The 17,011-nt window shown below is 50.0% G+C and overlaps 1 protein-coding gene across 1 annotated transcript in view; it reads right to left on the bottom strand.

The window, feature by feature from the left end:
- LOC128731652 (serine/threonine-protein kinase minibrain) overlaps positions 1-16,158 on the bottom strand; it is a 37,546-nt gene extending 21,388 nt beyond the window's left edge. Inside the window, exons 1-2 of the mRNA XM_053824787.1 lie at positions 15,350-16,158; positions 14,439-15,223 (exon numbers count right to left, since the gene is read on the bottom strand). Of these exons, the coding sequence (XP_053680762.1) occupies positions 14,439-15,223; positions 15,350-16,158 (1,594 nt within the window). The remainder of the gene's footprint in view (positions 1-14,438; positions 15,224-15,349) is intronic.
- Positions 16,159-17,011: the final 853 nt, after the last annotated feature.

Below are 17,011 nucleotides of genomic sequence, written 5' to 3'. Positions count from 1 at the left end.
AACCGATTGCGCTGTCTACACCACCGGCGATAGCTAAAACTATGCCCACGCGCCCTGTTGGAACCAAATATAAATATGCACCCGGCTTTGCGGCACCTACGGCTGAGGTGGTGACTGGCCGGTGGTTTTATTTTTAAATCTATCGGCGGCGCCGGTCTGCAGAACGCCTAAATATTACGCAAAAAATGGCCACATTTAATTTTTCCAGCAACAATGGGCAGATTTTAATGATTTTGAGCAATCAAATGGTCAATCCAATTGCTTGTCTGATGTACACTAAAATGTATAATGTGTTACAAAATTTTTCAATATTATTTTCTTTTTTTTTTTAATTTTTAATTACATTCCACAATCTTCATTGTCAGCGATTGGGTACGTTCACAGTATAAAGATTTCATTTGAAGGAATCGAATTGTTAAAATTTAATCTCTGGTTATTGCACAAATCCTCGGCTTATAAACATAAACTTACTTTTAATTTTTCTCTCGATCCCGTGCTGCCGGAAAAACAAAGTTTCCCATCGGAGCGACACGAGTTTTCCATCTGAAAAATAGCCTCCCAGCGCACGAGACACAAGATGGAAACTCGATGCGTGTGTAGTGCACCGGTGCGCGCGTGTGGTGGTGATCTTCACCCACCGATGGTAGCAGACCGGAACGTTGGGGAATGTTGCATATGAAGTCACAGGTTCAAAAATAGACCCATAATTCATGCGAACCACAAGACGGGCGGGCCGCTGCTGCGAACCAAATGGCCAAAATCACCATCTCCGACGACGCCGGTTGACCTCCGGGGTGTTTTCACGAGATGAATAGCATTTTCCGCACAAGATGGAAAATTTTGCACTTCTTTTTAAAGGTTCGTTTGCCCGGCTGCCTACTTGCTTTGAGGAAACATGCACTCGAGAATTCCACAAAACGATCAAGCTGATCAGTTATGGGCACCATCTCAAGCAACGGAAATGCATCTTAGCGACGTTTTCCACACAAAAACTGCATCCCATCGTCAACGTTGGCAGGGTTTACGCAGCGTGTGAATGAAGTGATTCAGCAGTGGGAATGTTATGTGGGAGGATGTCCGAAACGTGCTCTCGCATCTTCACGAAGGGATCTCGCATCTATTTATTCTCTCCCGAGCATTCGAAAAGAAATGAATCACCTCCCTGAGTTGAAGGCAAAACACCTTTTTGGGCAACAGCAGAACGCAATGATGAAGCACATTTTTAAGAGAAGACAATGGCCTTTACGACTTACCGCTAGAAGATTACTCACTCGTTGTGGATCGAATATTCCAGACCATCGTTTCCATTCCGTAAAACTAGTAAGTAGTGTTCTTTCCACGCGTTAGTAATGGCACGAAAGAAAAACGCCCAATGCAATCGGCTTCCAATCTAGGCAAAAATCTTCAGCACCGTCTGTTTTCCATCCCTCACTCACTCAGGGTTTTCCATCCCACGAAAGCGAAGATTTTCCGCCTCCGAGAAACCCACCCATCACACCGCTAAACACGCGCGTCCATGGGGGACCAGCGGGAGCGATTATCGGCATATCAAACTTTCGGTCTTCTCTAGCTTCTTCAGAAGTCCGTCGTCGTCTCCATCACAACACGTCCCTGCTTCAAAGCCCGCCCAAACAAACGCCCGCACACAGATGATTTACGGCCCTTTGGTAAGGCGCAAAAGGGCATGACGCACAAGCCTGGGCAAGGGTGTTTTAACGCCGGCGAAAGGAAGGTGACTTAAAACGCCCGGGCATAATTTACTCCCAATAAGACGGCATCGTGACTCTCAGCCACAGTGCGTGCCGAACTGGGAAGTGCTCGTGATTCTTTAATTCAACTGCTTCACTGGGGCTACTGTTTCATAGAACGCAACTCTTGCTCATTATGGCTCAACGGTTGTGTCATGTGGCAATTTGATTGCTGAAAAATTACCGAATAAAAATGCTCCCACAAACTCACAGGCTACAAAGAACAATAAATCTCATAATTTGTTTCACGTTGCAAGAAAGTTGTTTTATTGAAAATTGAATGCCTACTCCCATGGTTGCTTGCACAAGCATTTCATGAACATTTACACATCTATACCTCGCACGCATTGCGACATGTCACAAAAATCGAACCGAACTGTACCGAAAAAAAAACGGGAAAACGTGATTCGTGGGCTTTCGCGCTGCTTAGCAAAAAGCCTTCGGCCTCCACCATTTGTCCCACGCTTATCGCCCCCGGCGCGTCTGGACACAATGTACCGGTGAGGGGGGGGAGGGGGGTGCAGGGCATGATCGAGCTGGCGACGAGAATTTTCCTCACCTTTTTTTTCACCGCCCACTGCCTGCTGTGGACTTTGTGCGGTGAACTCAACATCGAAAAGAAAACCACCCGAATCCGCAGGCGTCTATGGGCGTGAGAGAGAAAGAGAGAGAGATAGATGGTTTTTTGGAGGGGCACGTGTCGGAAGCCGGCGCCTCGCTTTTTCGCACCCACCTTCCCCATCGTCCACACACACCCAGACCCAGGTTGATCACGTGGCCATCGAGAAATGTGTACTCCCACGCGGGCGCGCTGCCATGTCCCGGGGGTCCACACACCCACGTTAATCGGCACCGTTTGGATTATCGAAATGACGGAAAGAAAGCAGGAAAATTGACGTCTTCTCCGTAGCACCGGTAAGCTAGTAAGCCGCTAACGGGCACATTTACGCGAAGCCTGTTGCCCTGTGATTGGGTTTTTTTTTTTGCTCTAATTTTCATCCTCAAATTCGTGTTTAAACGTTGCGTTTTTTGGTTCAACTCACACCCAAAAGCGTGTAAAACGAGCACTTTAATTCCAGGTAATTCAGTGGGAGGGTGATCGACGGTTGCGTGTTTCGGTGGCGAAATGAGAGACAAATCAACCGAGCCCATTTGCATCAACGCAAGGTATTAAAGCTACCCTAGGTTTTATCTCCAAACAAAACAGTAACAGCACAACGGTAAGGACAGCTACGTTCTGTCGTCGAAACAAGCGACGCGAAATGGAAAATTGAAATGACAGACAAATTTCCGTCACAAAAAGATCGAGCCGAAGGAAAGACACGCGCGCGAGGATGAGCGCCCAAGCGCAGGAAATAAACGCCACGCACCGCAGAAATCTTCCACGAGACCGAACGCCCGTAATTCAATCAAGTATTTCCGGTTCCCTTCTTCTCCGGATCGTCTAGACGAGAGCACACCGCCCTCGTACACTCTCTTCCCCCAACACCAACCAACGGATCGTGGACGGCGTCATGCATGGTGGGCACAAACGCAAACCAAGGACAATACCACACACACACACACACTCGAACACACACACATTCTTCACCATCTCGCGATGTCTGCTAAGCAGCGAAAGAGTTCTCGGTTCGGTACAATTTTTCACCCCTATTTTTGCCACCCTCTTTTACCGTCCCTCTCTCTCTCTCTCTCTCTCTCTCTCTCTCTCTTGCTCACACTCTTTTCGTGCATTTCATCCCTCCCGGGGCCGGTGTGCGCGCGTTCATTACTGCTGGGAACTGTCCGGAACATCGTCGGTTCGATAAACGGAACCACCGGCGACGTGATTGACCCTAATTAAGTGTTGCTTCCCGTCGCAGCGATGATCCAGCGGGCAGGGCACTCTGGGCAGCATAAATCACACGGGAACGTGGCACAATTTCGGTCGATCTCTTTCCGGGCTGCTCCGGTTCGGTACTGGCCATGTTCGTGCGTCCGGACAAGACAGCAATGGCGGACGGTGATGAGGCAGCAGCAACAGCACGTCGAAGAAGAAAATCTTGAGCGTTGCTGCTGTCGCGAGTAAATGAGCGAATGAAACCCCGACCTAAAGTTAAAATGGGCACTACTTAGCATTTGGAAGGCGCACCCAAGGGCAAAAAAAAAACGACCAACGTAGGAATGGCAAAAAAAAAAGATCCATCCCCAAAAAACCAAAAAGAAGAGCAACCTTCATCAATGATAAATATGCGGACTTTCTTTCTTTTTATTTTTGATGTCATGTAATTTTCACCCCAAAACCTCTGTCTGTTGCCACGCATTTATAACAGGGCGATGACGATAAGCACTGCCAAGGAGAGAGAGAGAGTGAGAGAGAGAGAAAAAAAAAGCACAACCCAAATCGCTCCCGAAAAAACGAAAGGATTCTAAAAATGAACATTAAATCGATCCCGCCAGACGGTTTGTGTGTGTGTGTGTGTGTGTGTGTGTGTGTGTGTTCGGCTGATATCGCTCCAGACGAGCAGCTTCACACGAGCAACCCCGCGCAGGCAATCCTTTTTACACCGTCAGCCCGCTCAGACCCTAAGGAAACTTTCCTCCCCCTACCTCCCACCCACGGGCTGCCCCCGCGCCATTCGCGCACAGGCAAAACCATTGACCTCTCGCAGACGTGGTCATGTTTTTTATTTTCGAACATCTTTTCCCTCTTTTATGCTGCCCCCCAGCCGTTCCAGACGGGTTCTGCTCCTTCGACCCCATTTTCAGACGACCTCCCCCGGGGGGCGGTGGAAGAGTGGAAGGGGGCATGGAATGAATCTCACACCCCCTTCGGACAATCCCAGACGGGAGCAAAACACAACAAAAAGTAACAAAGAAAAAGCAACAAAACAATACAATCCCAAACCGAGACGTCGTCGTCGTCGTCGTCGAAGATAAAGTTAATATGGCGTGTTCTCGCCAACTCCCCAACCGGCAGGTCCTTCTTTTCGTCTTACTATCGAAGGGATAAGGGGTGCCGGGGCAGTGCATTATCAGATAGTGGCAGTACAGGGGCGTTTGGGTGGAAATCAGCTACGGGAGAAATGAAAAAATCATATCCCAAACGAAGCGAAAATCTCAACCCAAAAGGCACCCTACCGGTCTCATTCCGTTTCACGACACTCTTTCGCTGTCTCTCTTTCTCTCTTTCATTCTCTCTGCCACACAGAATCTGCCTTCTTCCCTCATCACCATCGCTTTCCCTCCAATAGCCATCATGGACTCATGGGTTGGGGGATTGCGCTCGTAACTAATTTGCATCGAAAAAGTTCTAACCTTTGCCCTCATTCCCGAGCGCAGGTTCATCACCTTCGCAGACGCAAACCCCCATCGTCGCGTCATCGTCCCCCCGTTCGTCCTCGGAAGGCAAAATGTCCAGTTTCACTGCAGACTGCTACCGTTTTACCCGGGCAGACACACGATCGTGGCGCGGTTCATGATAATGGCAATAATCGTAAACCCAGCGCGATATTATCGATCATAACGGCTAACGATTGCTTCGGAACCCATCGAATGGGGGCGAGCGGGTAAATGGATGCATTTCCCAGGCCCGTCGATTACCGTGCCCCCTTTTCGTGAGAAGACGCAGATCGGTGAAAAAAAAAGGACTCATTCATCCCCCCGCTCGAATCACTCTTTTCGCGAAAGGATCGAAGGAACGCGTCTATTTTATGCTCCTGCATGAAAATACATAAACCGAAAACAAGTCACAAAAACAAAACGGGAGCATGGGTTCCCTTTTTCTCACCGCAATTCAGCCACCGGTAACACTTTCAACCCAGACACAATAACGACCGCAGGCAGGACTCCTTTGCAGGAGGTCTCCTTCATTACGTTGCGCTCGCTCGCTTGCTCGCCCGTTTAGCCCATAAAACAATGGCTTAATGTGGCATCGCCGTGCCACCAGACGCCAAAAAGGACGATCGAACGGCTGCAAAACGGTTAAGAAAGAACGAGGTCATCCCAGCAAGGAGTCTAGCACCGGCACTGAAGCGAGACATTCGACGTGGAAATTGCTTTTCCACGTGTCAACGCGGTTTGGTGCATTCATCAAACCTCCGGGCTGAGGAGTTTAAGAGTAGGTGCTCAGAATTACTGCAAATTTTAAAGACCACCATGCAATGGGCATCAAGTTAATGAACCAATGCACGCAAGACACAAGAATGCGTATCAATTTTGAGAATAAAGTATCGAATTGTAGCATGTAAATGCAATTACGCAGACGTGCACACATGCACACATTGTGACGCAGCAGCACAGCAAACGTAAGCAGCCCGTTTCCGGTTGCTATCCTTTTCCTTCGCTTCTTCGTCCTTCTTCTCCACCCGCTTGCATCCCGGCGAAAAACGTCAATGATCTGAAACCAGAAATAAACCACCCACACCCACACCCACACGGTGACGGATGAATCGTCCCACAAATCAGCCCCTTTTCCGCTCCCTTCCACAACCGCTTCACGGCCCTTTTTTGCGGACGCGCGAACGAGGGCTTAGAAAAACACACGATTCACACGGATCGAAGGGTTAAAAACCTGTTGCTACCCACCAACGCACACCGCCCGTACTCACCACCACCGTAGTTCTCCTCCTTCGATGGCCAGGACTGCGTCAGCGTCGAGGAGGAAATGTAACACAACGCGCTGGTCATTTTGCCGGCAGGAAAAGCTGTGCCGCTGGCTGTTCCTTTTTCCCGCAAAGCTAGTCTCCTCGTGGGAGTCCGAAGGTGTTGTGACGATGTCGAAGGGGAATGGGAGGGGGGTAAACCCACAAGCAGTTCGATTAGATCACACAGCCGATCGAGCGGTTCACGCTGGGTGGTGGTGCTGTCTCGCGTGTCCCACCGGGGGTGTTGCGTCGTCGTTACGTTGCCAAAGGGGAGAAGGAGACACGCTTCTATTATTATCGCCAATTCCCCACCCACCCGGGGGAGCGAGGGGGAGGAGTTGACAACGGTGCGTACGTAATAGCGCGACTCGAAAAGCGCGGTCGAGAGCGCGTGCCTGTGACGCACTTGCGGCTTTCTTGCGTTAGGACACGCGCGCGAAGGAGGGGAGATGGTTGTTATCGCTGGGAAGGGAGCGGGAGTGGGTGGGAGGGGGAATGCGAATTGGAACCGATGCACGCACACGCACACACCACTCGATCACTCTTTTCTTATCGAGATTGTCGTTTGGGGGTTGTTGGTGCAAGAAAATCCACCCGAGCAAAATGAAAAGCGCGCGTTAGGTTTTATTTTTACTTTCTCGCACAAACGCACACCAACACACACATACACACGCAGCCCTGCAGGTGGCAAAAGGGCGTGCGATAATTATGCAATCCACCACACGCGCGAATGCGAATCCTTGCGCCGGTTAGAACCGCTCCTTCAGGAACCACAGCAACACACACACAGCTGAAACGATGCGCGATGGTGGTGCTTTCCAAAAAAGAAACGGAACGGCACGCTTTTAACACACTCGCAGCACACGAAACCTCCCAAGATCGGGCCAAACAACACCGCACACAAAAACGCCAACGTTGCGCAGTATGCCAGAGGACGAGCCGAAATGTGTCCGCTCAGCTGAAGCCGCGAACCGAAACTAACCACACCAGCAAGAAAGGGCTGCACGGGATCGAAACGAAGTGAGTCAAATACGCACAGCAACAAAAAAAACCCCCCAGCGACATCCCAAACCCATCGATTCTTGGCACCGGATCGAGGCGACCTCTCTCAAGGCGAAAACCCGTCGTCGTTGTTGCGTTTGTTGCTTCACGCAAATCACTCCGAGCGAGAGTGCTGCGGTTTTCCCGAGGGCTTGAAGGCGAGCAAGGGCCTGTCGAGCGTCGAAGGACGAAACACATGGTGTTGTGGATCGCGTGTAAGGCAACGCACACGCACAAAAAAAAACGCCAACGCGACGCCAAAGATCGCTCAGCAGCAAGCGGAATTGTCTTCGTCGATCGGTGGTTCCCGCTGTCGAGGGGACTTTGAAGGCCAAAACCTGCGAATGGGTGTGTGTGTGTCCACCCACACCACCATCCCTCACTCAGCCGCCCACGATCACCCACGGTGCGCCCCTGCGAGGGATTTGCATTGTGTGCAAAAAAGTGCACCTTCTATAAAGCGAACGACCGCTCTCTCTCTCTCTCTCTCTCTCTCTCTCGTGCGTGATGATCTCACCTGAAACAGAGCAGAGTGATGCTGGCAAAAGTTCAGAGGTTTGCGTTTAAGAGACGCCTGCCCATCACGGCCAAAGGTGGGATGTGAGAAAAAAGGGACGACTTCTTGGGACCAAAAACCGTTTCTTAGCGGGCCCTGGCAACAGCAACGCGGTCTTTTCACTGACGCTGCTGGATGTGCGGTATGGGCCAAAAATAGCGCAAACGGAGAGTCGTGCTAAATGCGGTGTGTGTGTGTGTGTGGGTGGGTGGGTAAAAAAATGGATCACTTTTGTCCCCTCCACCCGGGTCCCCACTGAGGCTCATCCGACATTCAAAGTCCGTCCATCGAGTCAGAAACGCTCAGTCATGGACGCCTCCCGTCAGACGTTTCTCGCGTCACGAACGTCTTGAAATTCGCGGGTTTTTTTCCTCCGCATGGTGCAACCAAGGGCTCACGTTATCAGTGAGACCGAGATTCGACCACCTATCCCCCGACCCCTGCAAGGCTTGCCACACGCACGCAAAGGAAGGCTAGTTTATTTATTACACTCAACCTCCTCTCTGCATGTTTCACTCGCTCCATCTTATCAACACACACAAACACTGAGAGTGATGCGCCAAAATAAAAAGGCCAAAAAAAGCTCATGTGAGCAGCCGGCCATGGTGATTGGTTAATTTTTGGCACCCCTAAAATTGCTCGGTTCCATCTCACCGTTCGTTCACGTGCACCCGCGCGGGATTCAATCTTTGAACCAAACAATGGCGTACTCGTGCCGGTGATTAGCGGACGTGCGAACACATGGACGAATGAGGGAAAAAAAGGATAAGGAAGGCAGCTGGCGCCGGGACCTCCGGAACAGCAGACAAATGACGCCAGAGGCCACCGAGCCGGAGCTACCGTAATCGCGAGATTGCGCCCCATTTCGGTAGCGTACACGCGTGTCACTAAGCGCCCAATCGCGTTCGCTGACTTTCACTGGGAAGGAGGAATGAAAAGTGACCGCAAGACTAGCACGACTGCTCACTTTGGAGCCGGTATATTCCCTATTCGAATCGCGTTGGAAAAAAAGGATCCATAAAACAGGGAAACAAACAAAACAGGGAAATTTGAATTAATCGTAACCTCAGATGTCAAACGATAAATGACAGTTGATGACAGATAGCTTAGGAAACGCTCAACCATGTAAACAATAGTAGATCGGTAATTGCTGGATAGTAGGACGACAAAATGCTTCCCAATGAAATCGCGAACACGTGTGCAGTTCTGCCGCTGCGTTCCTTGCTCCAGTTCCTTTTTTGGGTCGTTTATGAATATGCTAATTTGCTCACCTCCAGCCAGGGGCAAGTCTTGCAGTAGCGTTGACGGACGATATAAGATGCGGCTGCAGGAGAGAGGACACAAGAGCTGAGGGAAAACAAACAAAGCGCGTCAAACGCCAAAGCATGTGACGACGGTGCACAGATTCACCACGCTTCCATTAATGTTTAGGAAGATAAAAATGGCACTCTAATCGTGTGTTGATGTAAACGTACTGTCGTAATCGACGTTTTGTTTAAACGACTGGAGAAAACTTTGAAGATAGCAAAATTCGGCGCCACCGACAAGCAAGGACTTGCGATCGTTCCATTGCGATGATCGTTGCGGTTTGTTTATCTCTTCGTGACATTTTTGACATTTAAAATCGTTCAATTTCATTCGATCACAACTTGTGTTTTTTTTTTCACCCCGCACGGCTTCCATCTTGGGGCGATGGGAGTGAGGATTTTCGCAATCCTTTTGCGCAATTTAATTATAGGTTCCCGATCGAACCGTCGCGGTGCAACATTTCGATGCAAAAGAAAATCCGAACAGAAACCCGGGTGCGATGCGTTGGTTCGCTTGCGTTCACTCTCGATCATGCGAACGAGGGAAAAGAAAAACAAATAAAAAAATCACGCACAAACACACACACGCGTGCGAAAACAGAGTGAAACAGAGAGCGCACATGGGGATGATGACCCATTAAGTTGGGTTTATTTTCGTCGCTGCGATGGCTTCGGCAATGTTTGCAACCTCCCGAAGAAAAGAAAAAAAGGGATGCAAAGGCAACACATCAACTGTACCCAAATCGAGGGCTCTTATCGCTTTGCATACCAGAGGGCAACAGACCCGGAAGCTTCGAGGGAGTAAAATGGCCGTCGAAAAAAAAAGCGCACACCTAACTCCGCTTCGTCCTCAACCCTGTGTGTGTGTTGATCATTGCAAGAGGCAACGAAAAGGCTCGCTTCAAGAATGAAACCGCAACAAACCAGCCGGACATCGATGCGACGAATAAAACAGTTTTCGAAATTGCTTCTTGGCAGCCAGAGGATGACGTTTATGAGCTCGTAAACCTCGCCGGAGTGATCGTTCGAAAAGGTCCTCTTCGCGAACCGAGATGATGACACGGTTAAACGGATCCGAATTTGAATAAAATGCATACCATTGCGATTAAATGCTGTAAATATTTTCAGAAACATCAATCTTCTTAACGGCCTATTGAAAGAAGTGTGTTGTCTTTAATTTCTTTTTCTGATGGTTTTTCCTATTTTTTACACTTTCCAAGGCATCTTATTTTTCGTTTTTTTTTATATTTTTTTGTAAGTTCGGTTTTCAACTGAAACGAGAACGCATTCAAAAGTTCTAGATGCACTAATTTACAACATCTCATTCGAAAAGGAATATTTCGCGGAGTAAACCATTAGACAGGAATCAAATTTTAAAGCATTGCCATAACCATTCCCAAAATTATCGATTACATCGCAGCGGAGGTATTTTATCAACCAAAAAATCATGTAACAATTCCCAGCATGCGATAAGCGTTTTCCAGTCAGCTCGTGACGACCATGACCGAAATTTCCACGAACTGTGTCACAAGAGCAGCAGAAGACGAAAAAAAAACGAACATGTCGCTGATAAGCGCACGGAGAGGGGCTCGGTTACTTCATCTGTTACATCATCGCCTCGGATCGAATCCAGGGCACCTCACTGTGGTTCAGCCAGCGCAAGATCTGAGCGCACCCAATTTTGTCGTATCAGCCACCGCGACCGTTAGCAGCGAATTCAAGCTTACAGCTCATACGAACGCGGCCCAGTTCGCGAGCTACTGGCGCATGCGATGTCGGAATGATACGAAACCCACGTCACGGGTTCGGCGAAACGGCTTTCAAACATCCAATGCTCTAAGTCACTGATAAGAGTCTGGTAGGGTAAAACGGCACTTTGAATAGTCGCACGCAAGGTGCTGCGCAGAAGGCTCTCAAGTCCGGTGAAACAATGACACATGTAGATCGGCGTTGTATTTTTGCAAAACTATCGCTTTGCATTGAGAGATGGTAGAGGAATAACCGTGCACGAATACCATCTGGTATTGCGCACTGTGGGACAGTGATTGTTGCATGTTTAGTATATTAAGGCGCTTGTTGTAGGATCACCGGCTTGTTCGGTGCGAGTTAAAATTTAAAATACTACATCAGTGCTCATTTGTCGCATCCAAAATAAGGCCTTATATTGACGACATTCAAAAAGGCATTTGATAAAAACATAATACTATCGATGTTCGTCGAAATTATCGAGCTCCAGCAACAATTCCACATCATCATCTTTTTCCAGGGAATGAACAATGTCGCTCCAATAATCCTCCGAAAAGACAAGGCACAAGGACACAAGTTGAACTAGCGTAACAAATTCACATCGATGCAACTGAACCGACAGTTGACCGACAATGTGATCAAAAATACAAAGACAAACTGGAGAGCTCCGTGCGAAGGAAGCGCAAGGCTCTTTGCCATTCTCAAGGTCCGACTCACCACCATTTCTCCCACGCGGAACGCTTGCCCTTGGTTTTATGACACAGAAAATCGTAAACCACGCCACATTGTTGTACTAGAGCGAGCCGATCCATGCGAGATGTAATTGCGTCGAAGTTTAATGCGCTTTCGCGCAGCCTTCTACCAGGAACTGGACACAACAATCACCGCGAGCAGCCACTGATGAGAGAAGAAGGATGCGTTGTTGTCGGAACGAAATACTGGCGGGAATTAAACCAACAACAAGCAGCACTTCCACTCGAGGAAGTTTTTTCCTTCACAAACCATCGCTACGCGGATGGTATGATTCCGAGGAAATTTAAAACAGTCATAAAATAAGCCATCTATGCCATCCCATCGCACACGATAGTGCCTCAATGTAGTGTTCACATCAAAACCGACAAGTTCTTATTAAACGGTACAATAGTGTGCTCTGCAAAAAAAACGCATCCAAACAACCGCAAATAAGAACTTGCACGTTTTGTTTTTCCTCGCGAAATCACGAAAACAATCAATCACGTGGCATGTGCTAACGATTGCTAACTTAAAATGTGCGTAGAACCACTTTTGCATTTAAAAAGTTTTCAACGTTAACGTAAACATTAATTAATTTTCTCCTCGAAGAATCGCTACGATCGCTACCCTCTCATCGGCGGCGATTCGAAATGCCTCGTGCCGATAAGCGATACCAGCTTCGTCGGTAACAAGGAGTTTGTTTTTCTTTGCATCACAAAAGCACACTTTTCCTCCTAAGCACACGCACAGACGAAAAAGGCGAAGTTTCCCGAATGATCCAACAATTACGCCCAGCCAAAGGTCAAGTGTGAGCTGAACACTTCATATCGCATTTACCGTACCGGGCGGCTCCACCGGTTCCGGTGAGAAACAGTTTTTCCCAAAACACATTCACACACAAACGGCCGTCAATGCGTGCGTCAAACCAAGCTACCACCTTTCTGTGAGTAATTTTTCCTGAAACACGCCACGGACAGAACTGTGGCAGAAGTTAGCAACACAAGGAAGCGTGCATGACGACGACGCCTGTCACCAAGCCGGGGAGGAAGCTTGAATGATCTCAGGCGAAACTGCAATCGAAGCAAACAAAATAACCGGAAGTGGACGTCCGGGAAAAAAACCCACACACACACACAAAGAACAACCTCCCACTCTCAAGCAGGATGACGAAGAAACCTGGGAGTGGCTAGGAAAAACCCGGCTTCTGGAAGAAACAGCCACACAAAGACGCCCGTGGTCTTTGTTTTCCGCCGGCAGCAATAAAGGGATCCCCTTTTTTCCATCCCGGAAGAATCCCGGACGCGGGCACGTCCGCAGACGAGCATATGCGAAACTTTACATGATTCACGCGCAATCAAGCGCTCATCAGGCTCGCGGTCAGAAGTCGCATCGGTACTAAGAAGCAATCGAACAAAGCCGACAGACAACGGCCGACAGACAAGTGCGCAGTCTTTTGTACAAAGGTAATTGGGGAAAAACCAATTCATCGACGGAAGGAAGAAGAAATTTTTTTGCAAGGACACAGCATTGGTTTTTCCCCCTGTCAAAAAGCGTTCATTCCTTTTTCTTGCACCTATGTGAGACTTTTTTTGGCTTGGCATGGTGATTAGACTTTAGATCATTGAAAGAAGCAAACAAGAGCCCACCGCGTTACGATTATCGATTATGTTTCAATCAAATTAAATTAACCGCAGCTTAAACGCAGCACATATTAATTCAAGCCTTGAGCATAAACCTACACATTTCACCGTCGCGCGTACAGTCTCATAAAAGAAAAACGATCGAAGCGTTTTCCCGATTGGTTGCGCGATTTATGATTTGCTGGGTGCTAACGAAAGAAAAAGCAATAAGACCCCCAGCATCTCCGGGAGCCAGCCCGTTTCAGCCATGGAAACAAGGACACAACGGCACGAAACTCGGTCCCGGTGTAAAAGCGCAACGCTGGAACGGTGTTTGTTTTTCTTTCACGCGCACCCACACCCACGCCCTGTGGCGTTTTCGGCAATTTTCCCACGAAACACTCAATCGCGCGCTCGTACGTTTTCATTACGGCTCGCAGCAACGCCGTGGAAAACTCGGGCTCACGCGCGACAATGGCGGCGACGGAAAGTTGCTTTTACCGCGCTCGGTGAAAGTTTTTGAGCCCGATAAGTGAACTGTGTGATAGCGCTTGGGTCAAGCAAAGCCAGTCTGGTCGCTTAAGGATCAGGTACACAGCCACAGATGTCTGGTACACAACAGAGTGAGTGGGTTTTCCTTGCACGCGGGTCGATGAGCGAGGATCTGCTCATCCTGCGACCAAATGGGTTTTGACTACGCCTAATTTTAAGGCTCCAACCGAAACAGACAGACAGTCCCGTACGAGACGAGACGTGAAACTGCTCTCATGGTTTGATGATCCACGTTACAAGCAAGAAAGGAAAAGCTTAATCCTTTTGAAAACTTTTCGATTTTATGCAAAACGTTTGGAGGGGGGGGGGCATATAACGCCAGTACGTCGATTTAAAACTCCCCCAGACAGGTTTTTACAGGACCTTCTGCAGTCTGATTAGCACTCAAAGCAGGTGGACTGACTTTGGGCTTCTGTTCCCGAGCACCTCATCTGAAGCCCTTTGCAGTATAATTACAGACGAAACCCGCTAAAGGATAATTGGTCTAGGATCTACGGTACTCAAGTACTTACGCTTCTGTTTCGCTTTGTCGGCCAACATGGTGCTGCTGTTGCTGCTGCTGTTGCTACTGCTCGCTATAATATCCGAGTCAAGCCACTGGCTAATGTGTGATTGCGGTTGTTGTTGCAGCGTTGGCGGTTGCTGTTGATGCTGCTGCTGTTGCTGCTGCCTCTGCTGCTGTTGATGCGCAGAAAGGTGTGATTGTTGCTGCTGCAGATGGTGAGGCTGATACGGTTGGTAACCCAGCGACGGAATGGTCACCGCCGTCGGTGGCTGCTGGTGCAGTAAATGCTGTTGCAAATGCACCGGATTCGATTGGTAATGATGGTAAAACGGTTGCTGTTGCTGCTGTTGCTGCTGTAGCTGATCTTGCGAATGGGCCCTGCTGACTTTCAGCGACTTGAAGCCATAAATGATATTGTCGTTGATCAGCGAGTCGAGATCGCTACCGAACAGCAGATCGTCGATGTTACGGTTCACGGCGAGGATCCGCTTGCCACTACCACCGCTCCCGCTCGAGCCACCCTCGTCCTCGCGATCCTTGTCACCACCACCACCGCCCACCTCTCCTCTTCCGGTACCGATCGAACCAAACAACGAACCACCCCCAAACACTTCCGGTGCGACAACGGAACCGGCAATACCGTTTCCGCCGCAGCTACTAGCTGTACTGCTGCAGCTGGCACTGCTTTCAGCACCACCACCACCACCACTATCACCGGCACCACCACCACCACTGCCACCAACCCGAGCACTACCACCACCACCACCAGCACCACCACCTGCACTGCCGCTTCCAACCCCAGCACTACAACTGCTGCCGGTGCTGCTGGTACTACTGCTACTGCTGCTGCTGTTGTTGCTGTTGTTGCTATTACTAGTGTTGCTGTTGCTGCTGATGTTGCTCCTGCCACCGGCACCGTGGGCTACGATGATTTCACCAAACGTTTCGTCACCGAATGGAGCGTTTTCTCCGGCGTGAGCTTTCTGCCACCGACCACTTCCCAACGCCTCGCCGTACGAGGACACCGGCAGGACGAGGTCGGCACCTTCTTGCGGCCCGCCACTACCCCCACCTCCTCCGCCACCACCACCTCCACCACCGCCACCTCCTCCTCCGCCGCCGCCGCCGCCTCCGCCGCCACTACTGCTGGCCGTTTTCGGAGAGCGCACTCCCAGCGGCCCTTCTTGATCGCTACTGCTGCTGCTGCTGCCGCTGCCGCTAGCCGTTACAACACCAACAACCTTCGCTCGTCCTCCTCCTCCACCTCCACCACCCGCAGCGCTCACGAATGCACCTGTTGCGTCGGTTGCCGCCTGCACCGCTCTACCACCAATCGCACGTCCGTCTCCTAGCGCTTCTGCCGTCGTCTCCGTGGTCGTTACCACCGTCTCCAACACCTCCACCGACGCCGTGGTGCCTCCGAAGGAGCTACTTCCGGGTGCACCGGAACCACACCCGGTGGTACCACCGCCAAGGATCGCCGAGCTGAGCGGACGATCGCACTTCCGGTCCGGCACGGTCTGTCCTGTTGCTGCTGGTGCTGCACGGTTGGAAGGATGCACCGGTCCGCTGCACCGCTGCCGTTGTCCGCCGTTCTTCGAGTTTGTCGTCACCCCGAGGTCGGTGGTCCTGCACCGCCGCCCGGTGGTGTCGCTGCACCCGCTGCTTCCGGTGCCACCTGCTCTTCTAGTGTCGAGTGTCGAGACCAGACGGGAGGGAACTATCATGCCCTCGGCAGACACGCGCGGCACCTCGCACACATATCAAATGCGCTCGCTCGCACGTACACACACACACACACGCGCACACACACACCCGCGCACTACCCACGACACTACGCGGGAGAAAGGACAACGAGTGAGTGGGTACAGGGTTGAGCAGAGATAGGGCACAGAAACAACCACCGCAGAAAGGAGTTGCTTCTTCTCGCAGCGATCCTCCGATGGAGCACTAACACATACAAACACACACACACGGATACACGCAGGCACACGCAGGAAACGATCGCAGGACACCGCTAGTAAGAGCGAGCTGATACTATTATATCTTTTTTTTTTCTCTGCTTCCTCTTTTAATCGGCTTTTTCACTCGCACCTTACCGATTGGTACTTCCTATTTTTTTTTTGCGCCACACGATTTTCGCTTTCCCGAGAAGCTTTTCCTCTTCAAACTTTCGTTCACATTTCACACGATTGCACACACACACACACGCGAACGAACGGAAAACACCGGGGAGACGAAACAAGAGACCTAGAATGAATAACAAAGCATCACACATCCGCACGCACACACCCACACGCCGCATCCACAAACATTAAGGATGGGTTTGGCGCTTAAAGGGAATTTGTTTTGTTTACGGGGTGTCACACGATCACGACGATCAGAGGGCTTTCCCCGACACGTAAGCTGTGCTCTGGTGAAGGATGCTGGGAAACCCCGTACAAATAGTTTCAATTACACGCGCCCCGCGTATGGGGATTTGTTTCGAAACGTTTTGTCCCGCTAGCTAATAGGCGCGATCATTTCTATTTCATCTGCAAAGAGAGAAGAACAAGAGACAATGTTTTAATCATAGAGCTT

The sequence above is a fragment of the Anopheles nili genome, chromosome 2 (assembly GCF_943737925.1).
Source record: "Anopheles nili chromosome 2, idAnoNiliSN_F5_01, whole genome shotgun sequence".
NCBI lineage: Eukaryota > Metazoa > Arthropoda > Insecta > Diptera > Culicidae > Anopheles > Anopheles nili.
Note: the sequence above shows the minus strand (reverse complement) of the source record. Positions and strands in the feature narration are given on the sequence as shown.